The sequence below is a fragment of the Prionailurus bengalensis genome, chromosome C2, assembly GCF_016509475.1.
Source record: "Prionailurus bengalensis isolate Pbe53 chromosome C2, Fcat_Pben_1.1_paternal_pri, whole genome shotgun sequence".
Taxonomy (NCBI): domain Eukaryota; kingdom Metazoa; phylum Chordata; class Mammalia; order Carnivora; family Felidae; genus Prionailurus; species Prionailurus bengalensis.
Genome location: NC_057350.1, coordinates 149,270,776 through 149,290,415, shown reverse-complemented (window position 1 = coordinate 149,290,415; position 19,640 = coordinate 149,270,776). Strand labels below are relative to the sequence as shown.

General features: G+C 41.8%; 1 protein-coding gene across 1 annotated transcript in view; it reads left to right on the top strand.

Annotated features, from left to right (window-relative positions):
- The first annotated feature begins 17,759 nt into the window (after positions 1-17,759).
- Positions 17,760-19,640, top strand: part of DYNC1LI1 (dynein cytoplasmic 1 light intermediate chain 1) — a 36,945-nt gene continuing 35,064 nt past the window's right edge. The window contains exons 1-2 of the mRNA XM_043595612.1: positions 17,760-18,060; positions 18,265-18,338. Of these exons, the coding sequence (XP_043451547.1) occupies positions 17,915-18,060; positions 18,265-18,338 (220 nt within the window). The 5' untranslated portion in view covers positions 17,760-17,914. The remainder of the gene's footprint in view (positions 18,061-18,264; positions 18,339-19,640) is intronic.

Genomic DNA, 19,640 nt, shown 5'->3' with positions numbered 1-19,640 from the left:
ATCACATGAAAACTAGTTAGAAATGTAAATTCTTATCTATCCCTCACTCCTACCCACTGAATCAGAAACTCTGAGGAAGGGCTCTGTGATCTGCGTCTGAACTGATTCTCATGCTCACTCAGGTTTGAGACACTGGACTACACCAAAGTCTATAAATCAAATATTAATTAGAGTTCATAAAGTTCTCGTTAATTGTGAAATTTTACTTAATATCAGACATAGGCTAATTTTAAGGGATATTTAGGAAGCATGGATACCCATCTATACTAGAAAATCAATAAAAAAAAATACCCAGTAGTAGAATGGTGTGGAAAATAATATGAGTTCTGCTATTCATTAGCCATACAGCTTGGACAAGACCCTCTACCTCTTTGAGCCCTAGTTGTTTCTAGGTGTAAAATGACTCTAGTATGTCGGCTCCTAGATTGAATCTTGACCCTGCTTATATTTTGTTTGATCTGCCCAGAAATCTGGCTGGTTTGTCTGCTTGTTTGTTTTAAACTAATTGCTACGATAGGAGCAGTTAGTAGTCATCAAATATCCGACTTCTCCTTTTCATTCCCCTGCCTTCTTTGGAATCAAGCAACCCCACCTCATCAATGGCCTGTGAAATGAAATGCTGTATGTTACTTCCTGGCCAAGGCACCTAAGAGCTGGTGTGCACCTTTATCTCTTCCTTCCCCTGCAGTGGGGCCTTGGAAACCATATACTGAGTTGGCAGCATCATAAGATAAAGGGATCCTGGTTCCTTGAGTCACCAGATGGAGGAAAATTCTGGCCACCTGCATGTGATTCTGTATGGTGTGCTTTTTGTATGGGGAATTGGTCACATTATTTTTAAATTTGGGAAATTTTACACATACACAAAATCTGTATTCCTGACTCGTCTTAAGAATGAGAAGAGGGTCAACTGGGTGGCCCAGTTGATTAAGCATCTGACTTCAGCCCAGGTCATGATCTCATGGTTCGTGGGTTGGAGCCCTGCATCGGGCTCTGTGCTGACAGCTGGAGCCTGGAGCCTACTTTGGATTCTGTGTCTCCCTCTCTCTTTCTGCCCCTCCCCTTTTCATGCTCTCTCTCTCTCAAAAATGAATGTTAAAAAAAATAAAAAGACGATCTGGCAATGCTGGGCTTGAATTCCTAAATAGCAATAATTGTCTAGAGCTGGGTGATGCCTCCCCATCTTGCACTCATTGTCCCCAATGTCCTCACCATTTCCTCTAGAAGACATTTCCTTTAATAAGCCCCAACAATACAGCTGAATGTAAGTTGCCACTTGACATCATTGTTGTGGTCATTTTCTTATAATCAAGAGGAAAGTGAAATATCTGTGTATGCATATTCCTAACAAAAATAACAAAAGTGGGGAAATTAAATACAGATCATGAGGGTTATGTGAAATTACAAGCGAGCAGTGTTCTTTGTGGAAGAGGAGAGAACATTTCTAAATGTTTAATGTTCAAAGTGTGGCCATGTCGAAAGAAGGCAATTTAATGTGCTATTCTGAAGTGGCCTATAGGAAGAGCTGGGTGTCGGGCAAAAATGCCTGCTAAAAATTAACTAAAAAATAGGGCTTAAATTTCAACAGAGGTTCTTTTTGAGAATAAAATAAACTGTACTTCTGTGAATATAGTTACATATGAAATGAGAAAATTATACCCTACTTGCTTCATTAATTTGCCTGCCTAGTCCCTAGAGGCATTTGATTCTGAGAATTGAAGGGGAGAGAACAAATGCAGAATACCTAACATGGTATGCAGAATATACAGCTTGGTGCCTGGCATGTAGCTGACTCCAAAAATGTTAGTTTCCTTTCACTTAGTTTATTTATCTTGATCGCAGAAAAGAATACTGGAATCTATTTCCAACTTTACTCTAAAGTCCAAAAGTTTAATATGTACATACAATCAAGAAGACCAACAAACTGGGCCGCTTCCAACAAGGTGAGGAGAATCAGAGGGGAGAGCAAAGCAGGAAGGGAGTGACTTCTTTATCAAGAGAGAAGAGATTTTAATTCCTCGGTCTGAAGAAACAAAGGTTTGACAAGAGACATGATCAAAACTATGAAGTCTTAGATGCAAGGTGTAGAAGGTAAGGCTGTTGTTCAGTATATATTTCCCCCATCTCTTTCCCTCCCCACCTCCATGGGAAAATAGTACTTCCCAATCCCATGGATGTCAGACTTGGCCATATGGCTTGTTTTGGCCAATGGAATGTGGCCTCTGGAAGCTTCTGACCTCCACCAGGAGAAGAGCATGGTCTAGCCTTCAGCCGGGACCACAGAATAAGCCCCATGGAGCAGATACACAATCTGGAACCAATTTACACTGACCTGCAGACCCACAGCCATCAATATGTGCTTAGTGTTGTATGCCACTGAATTTGGGAGTACCCTTTTACTCTGCCTTAACTTCAGCAGAAGTTCACCACTATGGAAGGTGTATATGATGAAGGACTTTCCTAATCCCCCAAATGCCAGGACTAGGCATCTAGAAATTGTTCTATCTGAAACTTTAAAAGAGAAATCATTTTTATTTGGTACCTCTTCTTCAAAGCTCCCACTCTTAACTTAGATGCCCCTTCTCTCCATTGCCCCGAACTGTTTAGTTTTAGCCATACACTGTAGGTAGATTTTCCCCATCTAATTATTCCCTCAAAATGATCTGTCCTTTGGGCCATGCCTTCAGTTTTGCTTTCTCTCTAATAAAAATAATGAAGGCTAATAAGGGCTCCTGGGTGGCTCAATCGGTTAAACGTCCAACTTCAGCTCAGGTCATGATCTCCCACCCTGTGAGTTTGAGCCCCACATCGGGCTCTGTGCTAACAGCTCAGAGCCTGGAGCATGCTTTGGATTCTGTGTCTCCCTCGCTCTCTGCCCCTCCGTCACTCATACTCTGTCTCTCAAAAAATAAATAAACATTAAAAAAAATTTTTTTTAAATAATGAAGGCTAATAATAAATAGCACTTTCTATGTGGCAGGCATTGTTCTAAGTGCTTGGCAAAATTTAACTCATTCAATTTTCACAGCCATCCTATGTGGTTAAGTACTACCAATATCTACATTTCATAGATGTATAAACTGAGCCATACAGCAGTTGAGTAATGGTCCCAAATAACACAGAGTTAGTAAGTGGAAGAGTAAGGGTTCAACTCAGGTAGTTTGCCCTTAGAATCCAAACTGTTCCCCCTTGTTTTCTCCTTCTCCCATAGTGATAAGTTATATGGATAAACTAATGTACATTAATTTGTTATCCAATGCTAGTTTGTTATTTCCTCAGCTAATATAAGACCATAATTCATTATATGTGTAGAGAGCCCTGAGGAAATGAGTCTAATAATGGAATGTTGCCCTTATGACAAGCCATTAAGGAGATGATTTGAGGGTGATATTTTTTCTCATGATCACAAACACTCTAAATGAAAGCCAAAGAATTAGCAAACTGAAAACTTGAAAGAAGTAATTTTGTTGGGGGGTCGGGGGGAGGAGTGTCTTTTGATGGCGTGTGAGGAACACGAGTTGGGTCAATGAAAACCCAAATGCCGATTAGGAGCTTTCCCATTCTAAAAGGGTGAGGTAAATTGGATTAAATTCTCCTTGTGGAGGCTGGGCAGTCCTTCTCCAGGATTTCAGGTTCCACCTCCTCATGCTTGTTTGGATCTTGGCTCAGTGGTTGTAAGGCAGCTTCAGCCCTATCATCCCTGCATCATGTCTACATATAAAACACCACTTCTTTAGAAGTTCCCACAAAAATATCAATGATACCAAGCACGTGATTGTTTCATTTTTACTAAAAGCATGTTAAGACACAGAGAAAGTGGGGGGTGCCTGGTTGGCTCAGTCGGAAGAGCAGGTGACTCTTGATCTTGGGATTGTGAGTTCAAGCCCCACACTGGGTGTAGAGATTACTTAAATAAACTTAAAAAAAAAAAGAGGGGCGCCTGGGTGGCTCAGTTGATTGAGCTTCCGACTTTGGCTCAGGTCATGATCTCGCAGTTCGTGAGTTCAAGCTCCACATCGTGTTCTGTGCTGACAGCTCAGAGCCTGGAGCTTCAGATTCTGTTTCTCCCTCTCTTTCTGCCCTTCCCCCCACTCATGCTGTGTGTGTGTGTGTGTGTGTGTGTGTGTGTGTGTGTGTATGTGTGTGTGTGTCTCTCTCTCTCAAAAATAAACATTAAAAATTTAAAAAAAAAAGACACAGAGGAAGGGATCATATCACAGACTACACAGCCATCTGTCATCTCATGAGGCCCCAACCAGTTCCGCAGGTCACACTTTTTTCAAAAATACTTACACCCTCTATGGGGGCTTTTGGTGGGCAGTCCCCCAGGTCTGGCGGCTTCTCTCAAATGAAAAAGCCACCAACCCATCTGTTCCTCTAGTTTTCAGCAAGTGTTTTCCCTAGAATTCTGATAAATCCAAAAATCTCTATCTTGTTACAGTAGAAAATATTAAGAAAAACAGTGAGCTAAAATAACCTGATCTCCCACAAGAAAATCTATAAGGTATTGGAATGAATAAAAGAGTACAGCAAAATTGGTAGATATAGGCTCAATACTTAAAGACCAATAGCATGCCCCCGCATATATACATAACCTTATTATTACACTAATAATCATAAATAAATGAATCAACATATATTTACAAAGATGCCATTTAGCCTATTTGCAAAAACTATAGGGCATCTAGTGATAATTGTAACAGAAGATGTTTAATAGAACAACCTAACTATTCCTCTGAGGGATGGTGTGTTAATTAATAAAGTGTGGTTTATTCAGACAGAATTCTATATCGCAATTAAAATGAATGATCCAATGGCGCACCTGGGTGGCTCAGTCGGTTAAGCATCAGACTTCAGCTCAGGTCATGATCTCGCAGTTTGTGAGTTTGAGCCCCATGTCGGGCTCTGTACTGACAGCTCAGAGCCTGGAGCCTGCTTTGGGTTCTGTGTCTCCCTTTTTCTTTGTTCCTCCACACTCGCACTCTGTCTCTCTTTCAAAAATAAACAAACATTAAAAAATTAAAAAATAAATAAAGTGAATGATTCAAAACCCACCTATATGTCTACATGGCTCCATCTTGAAAATATAACAGTGAAAAAAGCGATTTGCAAAATTTACACATTGTATAATTCATGTAAAAATTTAAAACACACAGAACAATTGACTGTATGAATAGATACCTGTATGAGAACTAAGTTCACCTATTTTTAAGACAAAAACCGACGAAGAAAGGATCGGAAAAGTATGGGAGTAGCGTGGGCTTTCTTTAAAAAATTCTAAGAGGAGGGGCGCCTGGGTGGCTCCGTCAGTTAAGCGTCCAACTTCAGCTCAGGTCACGATCTCACGGTCCGTGAGTTCGAGCCCCCCGTCGGGCTCTGGGCTGATGGCTCAGAGCCTGGAGCCTGCTTCTGATTCTGTGTCTCCCTCTCTCTCTGCCCCTCCCCCGTTCATGCTCTGGCTCTGTCTCTGTCTCAAAAATAAATAAACGTTAAAAAAAAAAATTAAAAAAAAAAATTCTAAGAGGATGGGGCGCCTGGGTGGCGCAGTCGGTTAAGCGTCCGACTTCAGCCAGGTCATGATCTCGCGGTCCGTGAGTTCGAGCCCCGCATCGGGCTCTGGGCTGATGGCTCAGAGCCTGGAGCCTGTTTCCGATTCTGTGTCTCCCTCTCTCTCTGCCCCTCCCCCGTTCATGCTCTGTCTCTCTCTGTCCCAAAAATAAATAAACGTTTAAAAAAAAAATTAAAAAAAAAAATTCTAAGAGGATTGTATACCTTATATTTATACCATATGTCAAATATATTCAATGAAAGAATTCTAAGAGGTGAAAACTTTCTGTGGTGCTATTACATTACTTTTATATCATGTATATATTGTATTACTAATACATACTGATATGTTACTAGATATATTTTATTTTTTGATATTTATATACTTGAAATATTTTATAATTGGAAATTAAAATGGAAATTTCATATGGGTTCAAGAAAGATTTCAATGAGATAACATTGAAAAGATGTTCATCTTCTTTAATAACTTTACTTTTACTCTTATCATGCGTATTTTTAAATGTCCAAACCAAAAAAGAAAGAAGGTTTGGCCCTTAGCAGAAGTTAGAGAGACTAACCAAATGTTGTAAAATAAGAGATTAAATTCCTTGACTGAAATTTTATCACCATAGCAGATTAGATCTGCAATAACTTGCCTGTATTTTGAGAGGTTTTTAGGTAATCATGAGACAGGGCAAGTTCCTAACACCCCAGCCCCTGAGTTTTCATATCTAGTGGCTGAACTGTGAAGTCCCTTCCAGTTTTAAAGTTTTTGAGATCTTTGTGAGAGCCTTGACCTCAGACCAGCTTATCAGGAGTGCCCTGCTCCTGGCTACAGTGAAAAGCAGCATCTCTCTCTCTCTCTTTCTCTCTCTGTCAGCTAGAAAGAATTAAGCAGGGAAGCCTCAGAATACAGAGGACAATGTGGAGCAGAAATCAATACCTACACTTGGCAAACCAATTAGGACCCAGTGGGAGACCTGAGAGGAGGGCTACTGACTGTGAAGGTCAGTCCAGCAGGTAAGACAATGATTGTTCTGCCCCCTTTGACAATAGCAATGGTTAGGGAACAAGTGTATTTACTTTGTTCTTAAGTGTGGGGCTATGTATATCTTACTGCTTGTTGTAAAAATTGTATGGCAATTTAAATATAAATTTAATAGCTGCATTTTTGTTTGAAATGATTATTATAGTGAAACTATGGTTGTTGGTTTTTTTTTTAAGAAAAAGAACCATTATTTTTTAAAGATATATATTGAAATATTTGTGGATGAAATAATGCCATGTCTTGGATTCCTTTAAAATAATTCAGAGACAGAGGAAGAGGGTGAGAGTCAAACTAAGACTGGCCATGTGCTGATAACTACTGAAGCTTAGAGATGGGTATGTGGGGTCCATTAAACATCTCTATTGTGATACATGTTTTTAATTTTCCATACTAAAAAAAGTAAAAGTCGCACTAGTAAGATCCAATGCTTCATGAGCTAGCTTCTTTTCTGAGTTACCTACACTTGCAGAAATTCTACTCACTGTGACTTTATTTTTTTATTTTTAAAGATTTTATTTTTGAGCAATCTCTACACCCAACATGGGGCTCAAACTCACAACTCCAAGAAGAGTTGCATGCTGAACCAGCTAGGCTTCCCCACCTCCTGTGAGGTCAGGCCCACTACTTGCCTGGGGCATTTTCCCAATCGGTTCCCACAACATCTGGTATGAATTGACTTGCTTGGCATACAATGACAAACTTTTAAAACAATGTTGAAGTTGCTTTCATAATAACAGAATTCTAATAAGTTTTTAAAGAAAATTGGAATTTTCAGCTCTTTTGGGAAGGGAAACGGTCAGTCGCCCATACTGGAGGGACCAAGAAAGCATTTTTCATTTTTTATGAACTGAATTTAGATTTGTGAAGTACCTGCAATATTTTGTCCTTAATGAAAATTTATTTAATTAGAAATGCATATTATTATTTCCATGTCAGAGACAAGGAAGCTTGACCTTGCCAAGGTCATACTGTAACATGTATGCAGCCAGGATTCCAGTCCATAGCTGGATAAATCCAAAGCCCATGTTCTTTCCACTGCATACCCTTGGTTTGCAGTCCAGCAGTACAGATACCAACCTGGAAGCTTGTTAGAGATGCAGACTCACAGGCGCCACCCCAGGCTTACTAAACCAGAATCTGCATTTTAACAAGGCTACTGGGGAAGTGGGGAACACTTAAACCATTTGAACACTGAGGAACTCTGTTCTACAGAACACCTTATAAATATGCCTCAAATAAGAGTAAATATTCCTGCTAACACATATAGAGTCCTCACTATATGTCAGATCTTATTTACTTTTTTGACAATTCTATTAGACTTGAGCAAACTAAGGCTTCAACGTTTAAACAACTTCAAGGACACACAGTAAGTGGTAGAGTTGAGATCAGAACTGAAATTGGTCTGTTTCTGGTGCCTGGACTATAACCCATTTCACATTTGCCTCACTCTAAACACAGAATCCAAATATTTTATTTCATCTAAATGATGCGAATTAGGTGTCTGTATCACTCAGTTTATCATTAACATTGTTTAATCTACTACTTAGGTTCGATGATATGGACAGAGTCTAAAATGTCAGACTCAGTATGATATTGCTGCTATTTAAAATTTTAAACCATGGGCACCTGGGTGACTCGGTTAACTCTCCAACTTTGGCTCAGGTCATGATCTCACGGCTACATGAGTTAAAGCCCCACATCAGGGGCTCTCAGCACAGAGCCTTCTTTGGATCCTCTCTCTGTCCCTCCCTCGTTCGCACTCTCTCACTCTCTCTCTCAGAAAAATAAACATTTTTTAAAAATTAGAATTTTATTTTTTTAATTTTATTTTTTTAATGTTTATTTTTGAGAGAGCATGAGCGGGGGAGGGGCAGAGAGAGAGGGAGACACAGAATCTAAAGCAGGCTCCATCGTGGCTCTGAGCTGTCAGTACAGAGCACCACACGGGGCTCAAATTCACAAGCTGTGAGGTTATGACCTGAGCCAAAGTCGGACGTTTAACTGACTGAGCTACCCAGGCACCCCTCAAAAAATTAAAATTTTAAACCATGAGATCATATGGTTAATACATTTCCTAGTCTAGAGCTAGTATATGAAAAATAATATGTGTTTATATATAAACACACATTAACACTATAAAAATATGCGTATAAACAAAGATACATAAACACACACATATATAGATATGTATCTATTTACATATATCAAGGTGCAAATTCCAGTGGGTTATCTGGCTATTCCTCATTTACCAATGGATGAACTGAAATATAAGATGAGGTTCACCTAAATTTACTGAGGAAAGATCAGAAAGGACATTCTGCTTCTTGATTTCACTTTTACATTACTAGGCAACTCTATGTTTTCCAGTAGTAAAAAGTTTAGGATCACTAGACTCTCCTTAAACAACTCTTTGATCTTATAGAGTGTCAAGTAACTGATTCATTTTGCTTAAAAGAAACTTCCCACTGGGCAATTCTTTGATCTTCTGCCATCTGCGGAAAAAAGAAACATATATAATGCTTTTGTTGGTACAGACTATAATAGGGTATACTTCTGGGCTTACTTTTAGTAAAAGCACCAAGAAAGTATAATTAGTTCTAGACTAAAGCAGACTAAATTGTTATGAATATGATAACACCTGCAGTTACAAAAGGCAGCATATTTCTTTTTTTTTTTTTTTTAATTTTAACGTTTATTTATTTTTGAGACAGAGAGAGACAGAGCATGAACAGGGGAGGGGCAGAGAGAGAGGGAGACACAGAATCCGAAACAGGCTCCAGGCTCCGAGCTGTCAGCACAGAGCCCGACGCGGGGCTCGAACTCACGGACCGTGAGATCATGACCTGAGCCGAAGTCGGATGCTTAACTGACCGAGCCACCCAGGCGCCCCAAGGCGGCATATTTCTAAAAATACCAGGGAGTTTCATATTTTTTCCATTTTGTCTCATGTAGAGCACCAAAGCAGAAAAACTTAATGATCTTTATTGTCTCATGTTTGCAGATCTCAATCTATGAAATCAGTTACTAGATATCTTCTCCTGTAGAAAGTAAGGAGGGTGGCAGAGTGTAACACTGGAAACCTAAGAAGTGACATTAAAATCACTATTTTTTTAAAAAAAGGCAATGGAATTGAACTTCAGAGTATTAGAGTATTTAATCACAAGGAAATGCAATCTCCCAAAAATACATGTAATAAATATCCAACTAACTATAATCAGTGAACCTCTCTTCTTCTCAGTGGTAAAGAACAGATTAAAACCACAATGGCAACTAAGCATTCTAAAAATCCTATCTATTATGTATTTTAAAATGTATAAGCAGTGAATTACAACATTTAGATGAAGAGTAAACATTCTTTTAGCCTAGAAGATAAGTCTCTTTGCTTTCCCTGTGCATTGCACTGACTATCCATGAATGTGAATTGATTTACACATTGTTCCCTTTCATTCATCACCATTTTCCAGAAATGGATAGGGATATCATAGCAAGGGGCTGAGTTTGAAATGAAAAGCCAATTTTAACTATCACCTCACCCTGGAATTTAAAACATATTCAGGAGGTATTCTTTTTCAATGATAAATTTCTAAGCAAATGAAAAATTTTTTCTCTATAAAATTTAATCCTAAAGTATGCTTGTACACAAACACATACATTTGCACACACGGTATTTATTGTTTAAAGGGATGTGGGTTTCACTTGAGACCTAGAAATAGAGGAGATTCCCTTTCTAGTGTTTTCTATGAAGGAAAAACAAAAATGCCAAGAGTCTATTTCTCCTGTCAGGTATTTGTTTCCCCAACCATTTCTTTATGAAGTTCTGTGAGGGCTGACCTGATAAAATCGTAGGTAGGAGGGAGGTTAGGTCTGTAATTCAAGGGACTGGTGACCAAAAAATGAATTAGATACCCATCATTTCATTCATTCTATGCAGGTATGTAGAATGAGATAAACATGACTCAAAGAAAAGCAAAAATAAGCAACACTAGGCATCTGTTTTCCCTCTAATTGGATCCCTGGATCCCCTACTGGGAGAGAGTGTAAGCAAGGGCTCTGCCAGTTCTAATATTACCATTTTGTTAACTAATAAATAAATAAATAAATAAATGGGGAGAGAGAGAGAGAGAGAGAGAGAGAGAGAGAGAGAGAGAGAGAGAGAGATGGATGGGGACTATTTAATCCCGGAAGCTCTTTCCAACACTATTTTATGATTTGAGTTGCTGACAGAGTCAAACTTCAAGAGTCCACTCATCTTGCTTCTTTCTTTCTTTTCGCTTTTTAGCTGGCATTTCTATCAACTGTGATTACCAAGATTTGGCACAGAGGGTGAAGCCAGTCTTATTTGAAAATCTGTTGAAGGCAGTCTGTGGGAGCTGGTACAGTAGGAAGCAACTCAAGGGGTGACTGCCTTGTCCCAGTTCTCAAACACAGAGGAAGGCATCCCTAACAAAAAGAGGAAGTGGCCTGTATCACCTCACCTCAGCCCCACAGAAGGCTCCTCTCCCAAACTGCTTTTCTGCAGAGCTCTAGCACCTGCCAAATGACCCTTTTTCTTGAGATAAAGAAATACCCAACTGTAGCCTTTAAGAAGCTGATGGGTGAGTGGGAGATGATGGTCAACAGAGAAAGAAGAGAGACATGTAGCTCCCAGGAGACAGAAAGTTGGAGAAAGGAAGAGCTGTCTCTCTTCTGGGTAGTGTTCCATTTCCCACTTCCAGACCCCAAGGCTCAGCTGAATTAGAAACCAGACTAAAGAAGACATTTGTGGTACACCTTGGGGCATCCCAGTAGGACTAAGCACTTCCTCATATAATAGCAGGGTACTGTTAGTAATGAACTTAAGTCCAGAACCTCCAAGAAAAGGTAGATCTGTATTCACATAATCTGTTAAAGCAAGAGAATACATAATACATTTGAGAAAGCTTTATATCAAAAAATGATTAAGATATTGTAAAAGGGAGGTCCTACTTTTAAGTATTGCAGTGCAGAATTTTTTGTACCCTCTTCACACACACAAACACTACATCCTCCTCCTCCTCCTGAAATTTTAGAACCCTGGTGACAAGGAGTAAATCTTCTCATTTATTCATACTTTCAACAAATAACAAGAAAACATTATACCCTCTAAGAAGGTAATAAGTGTTATGGTAAACAGAAAGGGAAGTAAGGTCAGAAGACTCAAAAATGGCAGGGTTCAAGTTGCAGTGTTAAACAGGGAGATCAGGGTAGACCTCATCAAGAAGCTGAGACCTGAGCAGAGACTTGCAGGAGTGGGAGTTAGCCAAGTGGCTGTCTGGGGGAAGATACTGACTTGGTTGCACCTCACCTCCTTCAAGGCAGAGGAAACAGCTAAAGCAAAATGATAAACAATATGTTTAAGGACAGCAGGGGGACCGATGTGGCTAGATGAGAGAAATCAAGAGAGGGAGTGGAGCAGAAAAGTTGAGAGAGGCAGTAGGGGCCAGGTCCTGTACAACCACATGGGTCATTGTAAGGATGTTGGCTTTTATGAGGAGCTACTAATGGGGTTTTGAGTAGAGAAGTGACATGATCTGGCTTATATTTTTTAAACTTTTTTTTTTTAATGTTTATTTTTGAGAGAAAGAGAGACAGAGTGTGAGCAGGGGAGGGGCAGAGAGAGAGGGAAACACAGAATCCAAAGCAGGCTCCAGGCTTGGAGCTGTCAGCACAGAGCCCGATGTGGAGCTTGAACCCACACACTGTGAGATCATGACCTGAGCTGAAGTCAGATGCTTAACTGACTCGCCACACAGGTGGCCCTGATCTAGCTTAAATTTTTAAAGGATCCCTCTAGCTGCCACGTTGAAGAGCTTTTTATAGTAATTTAGGCAAAAGATGATAGCTCAGCCCAAGGTGGTATCAGTAGATGAGTGATAAGAAGTTTGATTGTGGGTATATTTGGAAGGTAGAGACTACAGGATTCCTAATGAATTCAATGTGGGGTGTGTGAGAAATAGAGAAGTCAAGAAAGATTGGGCAAAAAGGAATTGCTACCCAGTGGGAAGTCCTTGGGTTGAGGAACTTTTTCCAGGGTAGGTCAGAAATTCAGCTTGGGGGGCACCTGGATGGCTCAGTCAGTTAAGTGTCCAAGTCTTGATTTCAGCTTAGGGCATGATCTCATAGTTTGTGAGATAGAGCCCCAAGTCAGGCTCTGGGCAGAGCCCGCTTAGGATTCTCTCTCTCTGTCTGTCTCTCTCTCCCCCTTTTTCTTTGCCCCTCCCCCGCTCTTGCTTTCCCTCTCTCTCTCTCAAAATAAACTTTAAAGAGGTGCCTTGGTGGCTCAGTCGGTTAAGCTCCCGACTTCAGCTCAGGTCATGATCTCACAGCTCATGGATTCAAGCCCTGAGATCAGAGCCTAGAGCTTGTTTCGAAATCTGTGTCTCCATCTTTCTCTGTCCCTCCCCAAATCATGCTCTGTCTCTGTCTCTCTCTCTCAAAAATAAACTTTAAAAATTTTTTTAAAAAATCTTAAAAAAAATTGCTCAGCTTGGAACATGTTGAGTTTGAAATATGCTATTAGATATCCAAGTGAAGATGTGGAATAAGCAGTTGGATGTATTAGTCTGGAGTTCCACATGGAGGCTCTGGGCTAGAGAGACAAATTTGGGAGTTTTTATCATACATTTGAGTATTAAAGTACATAAAGAATTAAAGTAAAGCAAAGTATCATACATTTGAGAATTATCATACATTTGAGACTGGATGAGGTCACCAAAATTAGAGAAGAGGAACAAAGACTGAGCCCTGCAGTCCTTCAACATTAAGTGGTGGAAATGAGGAAATGGTGAAGACTGAGAAGGAGCAGCTAGTGAGGCAGGGAAAGAACAAGAACATGGTGACCTGGAAGCCATGTGAAGACAGATATCCACACAGAGTGACCAACTGTATCATGTGCTGCTGATGGGTTAAGAAAAACAAGGACAGAGATCTGGATTTAGCAAAAAGGAGATATAAGAACAGTTTTTGTGGAGTCAGAGGGGCAAAAGTCTAATTAAGGTGGGTTATAAGGGCAAAGGGGAGGAGGAATTGAAAACACCAAATAGAGACAACTATTTGAAAGAATTTTTCTGTTAAAGAGAAGAAATAAATACAGCAGTAGCTGGTGAAGAAGTAGGGTTAAAAGAGATTTCTTTGAGAAAGAGAGGGAGAGAAAGAGAGGGAGAGGGAGAGGGTGAGAGAGTGGGGAAGGGGCAGAGAGAGAGGGACAGAGAGAATCTGCACTGTTAGCATGGAGCCTGACTCAGTCTCTAACTCACAAACCATGAGATCATGACGTGGGCCCATATCAAGAGTTGGACGTGGGGTGCCTGGGTGGCGCAGTCGGTTAAGCGTCCGACTTCAGCCAGGTCACGATCTTGCGGTCCGCGAGGTCGAGCCCCGCGTCGGGCTCTGGGCTGATGGCTCAGAGCCTGGAGCCTGTTTCCGATTCTGTGTCTCCCTCTCTCTCTGCCCCTCCCCCGTTCATGCTCTGTCTCTCTCTGTCCCAAAAATAAATAAACGTTGAAAAAAAAAATTAAAAAAAAAAAAAAGAGTTGGACGCTTAACTGACTGAGCCACCCAGGTGTACCTCTTTTTCTTTCTTTCTTTCTTTCTTTCTTTCTTTCTTTCTTTCTTTCTTTCTTTCTTTCTCTTTCTTTCAGAATGGAAGAATGTTAATGAAATGATCCAGTGGAGATCAAAAATGATTATATAGAGAAAGAGGGGACAATTGTTGGATCAATGTCCTAGAGTTGAGAAGAGATGGAATCTAGTATGTAAGTGTTTTAGTGTAAGAATATGAATTTTCTTCCTATGATAATTGGCAGGAAAATTGATATGAAAGTGCAGATAGTGGATGGAGGTGCAAATGTGTTAGTGGAAATCTAGAGGCCTCCAAAGAACACATAACAAAAGGGGGGGGGGGGGACAAAGAACACATAACAAAAGATAAGGAATAAGAATAGCTTTGAATTGCCCAGTGGCAACATTAGAATCTAGCCGACTGGGTGGCTCAATTGGTTAAGGGTCCAACTTTGGGTCAGGTCATGTTCTCATGGCTTATGAGTTCCAGCCCCGAGTTGGGCTCTGTGTTGACAGCTCAGAGCCTGGAGCTTGCTTTGGATTCTGTATCTCCCTCTCTCTCTGCCCCTCCCTGACTCTCTCTGTCTCTCTCTCTCAAAAATAAATAAACATTAAAAAAATATATAATCTAGCTGACACGGGGTCAAGGCCTTTAAAAACCTAAGGGAAGATAATTAGCAACATAAGAATTTTATACCCAGCCAAACTATCACAAAGTGAGTATAGACTAAATGCATTTTCAAACATAAAAGGTGCGCTGGATATCTTCCATTTGTCCCTCCAGATCCACTGTCCACCCTTCTCTACCCTTCTTTGTGCTCTGGGAGGTAGACTTGCATGGACTGCTACACTTGAATTCTCTTGTCCTATAGCTTCTGGTTAGATTTGCCCAACATGAGACATTGGCAAGATACCAGGGGGCAGAAAGAGAGAATTCAGCACTGTGTTCCTTTACTGAAGTCATAGATCTTATTAAGCAATCCTTTTCTATAGCTGCAGCTCTTTCTGGATTCTAGTCAACATTCCTTCCTCTTTCCCCTTTAGGCTTAAATCTTCCTGCTCTTGCTAGCCCCATTTCGATACTGTTCACACCTTTGTAAATAGTTCTTCTTTAAGCTTTCATTCAGCACTGCCTTAGTAATGCCATTTTTTCCCTGGCTAGACCTTAGCTGTATACACAGGTCTCCAAAAATGTACCCATACACCTTTTCTTACAAAACTAGTGAAGTTCTCTAATAAAATTAGAAGAGAACACAGGAATGCAGCAAAGGGAATCCCCAGAATAATGGCAGGAGAAGATCTCCAGATGACTGCTGTGTATTAGGCACATAGAATAACCAATTCAAATTGAAGCAGTCCAGAAAATTCTTAAAGATGTCTTTAAGATGAAATTGTTTGAATACCTAATGAGAAGTTTTACACAACTGGGACAAGAATTTGAAACTGAATTATAGTTAAGGGCATAGAAATTTAAGCAAATGAAAATCCAAATATTACATGTAACAAAAAGTTGGGCAAGAAAGAAAAGTAATCATAGTACAGGAAGTAGCTCAGTTGTAAATACCATTCATGTAACAAAAATTCCAAGGGACTTCTTTCCTTTTATAGTCTTCCTTACATTACAAAGGTTCTCCATGTTTGTTATATAGAGATTTCTATACAGGCTATTTACCATGACAGCGTCTAAAGTTGCCAGGACATTTATCCTAATGTAATTTGACCTAACCTCTTGGGACAGTGGGAAGTCAAAATCTCAGTTTATCTACCGCCAACCTGTGGGGTAAATTACTTAATTTCACGGATTCTTTACAATTCATGAGGATTGCAAACCATAACACATAGTGTGCCTGGTACATAGTAGGCACTCATAAATGACCACCCTTGTCAACCATCTTAATGGGAAAATGCTGGATAGGGATATTATAAAACCACAAGAAATACAACTTTGACCTCAATATAAGTAGGTAACTGGGCATCTAGAAGTCATGGGGCATTAGAAGCCTAACACTATCATACACTTGATACTTCCCAGGTTAAGTAAATATGATATGGAACTGACAACTCTGTATATGAACAAAATTGAGGGGGAAAATGCTCTGACAAGAAAAGATGACTGAGGAAGTAAAGTACAGAGAATGAATCAATTCTCAGAGGGCTAAGAGAAGTATACAGCTCTTCTTTACAGCAGTGACTTTAACAACCAGTTTCCCCTAGAAGTCCCTGTCCTTCCCCCTGTCCCTTACCATAGAAAGCCTAGGATCCCAAGACTGGGTTCTAGTTCCTTTCCTAACCATACAAACTAACAAAAAATGAAGAGTTTTCGCTACCGGAGTTCACTAGGCCCATCAATTCTAGGGATTGGTCAGATATGAATGGTTTGAACAGTAAAGGAAAACATTAGTCATTAATAATAAACATGTATCAAGCACTCAAGATTTGTCAGTCACTGTTCTAGGCCATTTTACATGAATCATCCCGTTTGATCTTCATAAATTTTCTAGGTCCTTTTATCCCCATCTTACAGATAAGGAAACTGAGACTCAGAGAGGTTAAGGAAACGGCCTATGGTTACTGATAACCTGTCTCCAAAGCCTTCTAGGCTTCTAACTGTACTGTTAATGTAGAACAAATACAGTCTTTAGCTGTGGATTTTTTCACTAGCCTAAGAGCAACGATCAGATTACGTATCAGCAAGTGATCTTCAAATATGACAGCAAAAATGTACAAAGAGCTGGACTATTTTAAGCAAAGGCTCTGACAAGGTGTACCAGGACAGAGCCTTAAAACCACCAACTCTTTCTGGAGGCGGGGCTCAGACATTCAAATAAATTTAGCCAGTAAAGTTATGATAGAGAGGGAGTTATTTTAGGGCTACTTTAGGTTCTTTTCCATCTGCGTATGCCCAGTGCCAACTATGCCTGCCATAGTAAGTGCTGAATAAACGTCTGTTGACTGGATATATGGATGACTCACCTACCGGGTCTTGTCAAATCTCACACGGAGCATCTCCTACAAAAAACTTCGAGACTATTATTAAAGCAAGCCCTGTCAATACTTTTTCTGTCACGCAGCTGCTCAGGGGCTGGGAGAATCTGCTCCAGATGTGGGGTCAAGACGGAGGAACACGGCGCCACGTGAGATTGCAAAGTAGAGAGCCCAGAAATCTCGGACCGCACTAACTCTCCGGACACGGGCTGCACAAAGCCTCTTTTGCGGCGGGGAGGCCCGTTCCCATCTTGGCACGGGGGAAGTGTCGGTGTAGGCGGGTGACCGCCGTTCAGTCTGAATCGGGGGTTGGGGGCGGGGGGGGGGGACAGCAATGACAGTGCAGGAATTCCACGCCGGCTGCGGGGTTTGTAGACCCGACTGAAGAGTGGGAGGGAGCACTGCTCACCTGACACACCCCAACCGGCTGTGCTGCAGCCCACAGCTGCGGGTGGGGGGCGGGAGACGCCTCACTACGCTGAGTTCAGAACTGGGGCTGCAGCGCAACCGCCAGCCAGGTCGCCCGCGCACGCGCATTCCTTACGCGCGCCCGCCAGACAGCAGCGCATGCGCAGTGCGTCCTCCCTCGCTCCGTCAGTCCCTGCAGGGCCCGCGGCTCCACCCCCGCAGACCCCGCCCCGCTCCCGTGTGCCGAACGCTCCATATCCGGGTTCCCGCCGCCGCCACCGCCGCCGCCGCCGCCGCCGCCGCCTAGCTCATTCAGCTTTGCCGGGAGTGGTGTGATTCCCGACCAAGATGGCGGCTGTGGGGCGAGTCGGCTCCTTCGGTTCCTCTCCGCCGGGATTAGCCTCCACTTACGCAGGCGGCCCCTTGGCTAACGAGCTAACATCGGGCAACGGCGGCGCCGCAGCAGGCGACGACGAGGACGGGCAGAACCTTTGGTAACGACCCCACCCTTCCCCGGGTCCCCGCTGGCACTCCCGGCCCTGCGGATACCTCGGGATCCCGTGCCCGCCGAAGCTCGGCGCCGGGCCCAGGCCACTGCGTTCTCGGGCAGCCCCCACTCAAGCGCGCCGAGGCCGGGTCGTCCCTCCCGCCGTGGGGTTCCAGTCCCCGGCCTCAGCGTGCTCCTTGCTCCCCGCTAGGTCCTGCATCCTCAGCGAGGTCTCCACCCGCTCGCGCTCCAAGCTCCCCGCAGGGAAGAACGTATTGCTGCTGGGTAAGTGTCCCCCGCCTCGCTCCGCCCAGCCTGGTCCCCACCCCGGCCCGGGTCAGGGTCCGCCCGCCCGTTTGCTCGCTTTGTGCGAACTCCCGGGCCTGGCCCCGCCCAGCCGCCGGACCGGTCGCTGACAGCTGGGGGAGCAGGGGAACGGGGACCCCGGCCCCGGTACCTTTGGGGACCGCCCTCCCCTGAGCCCTTCCTCCTCCCCTTCAAAGTGGAGGTGGCCCTGACAGTCTCCTGTGGGAAGGACAGAATGCGATATCCCATCTGAGGGATTGTAGAGGCTTGTGGTTTCCCTAGAAAAGAAGGACGGTTTTTCTTTCATAACAAAAATTAGTAGCAGGAGGCTCTTTTCAAGAGCTCCAGTGCAAATGGCATGCCATTAATAATTAATAGCTGACTCTTTGTATAATTGACAGGGAAGCTAGAAATTGAGACCTGGGAATCGTGATAAATGTTCTTATTTGATTCAGCTTTTCGGGTACAATGGACTCTTATTGCAGATGCCTTTTTAATTGTCACTTATAATTCTGATATTTGTAAAAGGCAATCGAACACCTTACTATTCCAGTTCCTTCGAGCCAAATGATCGTAATACGGAGAAATGGTCTAATGTCTCAATTCTCCTGTATTTCCTCTGCTCTCTGGAAGTTATGTATTTTGTTTCTTTACTGATTCTGAGGGTGGGCATAGAGGATATTGAGGGAGAATAAATCACCGATTCACATTTTTGCAGGCTTAGTTTCTGAGTCATTTACAGAAAACCTTTCTTTCATATTCTTTAAATGTGAGATATTGAGTCTTGGCTTATAAAATGATGGTTAAATTTTAAAACTTTGGTGTTGGTGTCTCAAGACTAGTTTTATGTACATCTAAAACAGGAAAGGAAACAAAGAAGTCAATTGCTACCTGATAGGTTCTGCTTTTAATAGAAATGTGTAGGTAGAAACAAATTATTTTTCATGAATACTGCCAATCTTGAATATGATTCTTGATGTTCTTTAAAGTTGCATGGAGCTAGTTGAAAAATTAGTTTCTACTTTGTTTTTAATGTGATTGAAAGTACCTACTGCAGATTAACCTGGATTCAGTCACAGCCTTATAATCTTAAACAAGTTACTTGATGTCTACAAACCAGTTTCTTCTTCTTTAAAATGGATATTATAGAAATAATAATGCCTCCCTCTTAGGGTTATGGGGAAGACTGAATGAGATAATACTTGTAAAGTGGTAGCAACACAGTGACTGTTGTGACGGATTTCTGTCAACTGAATTAGAAGATATTTTATCAGAATTCTC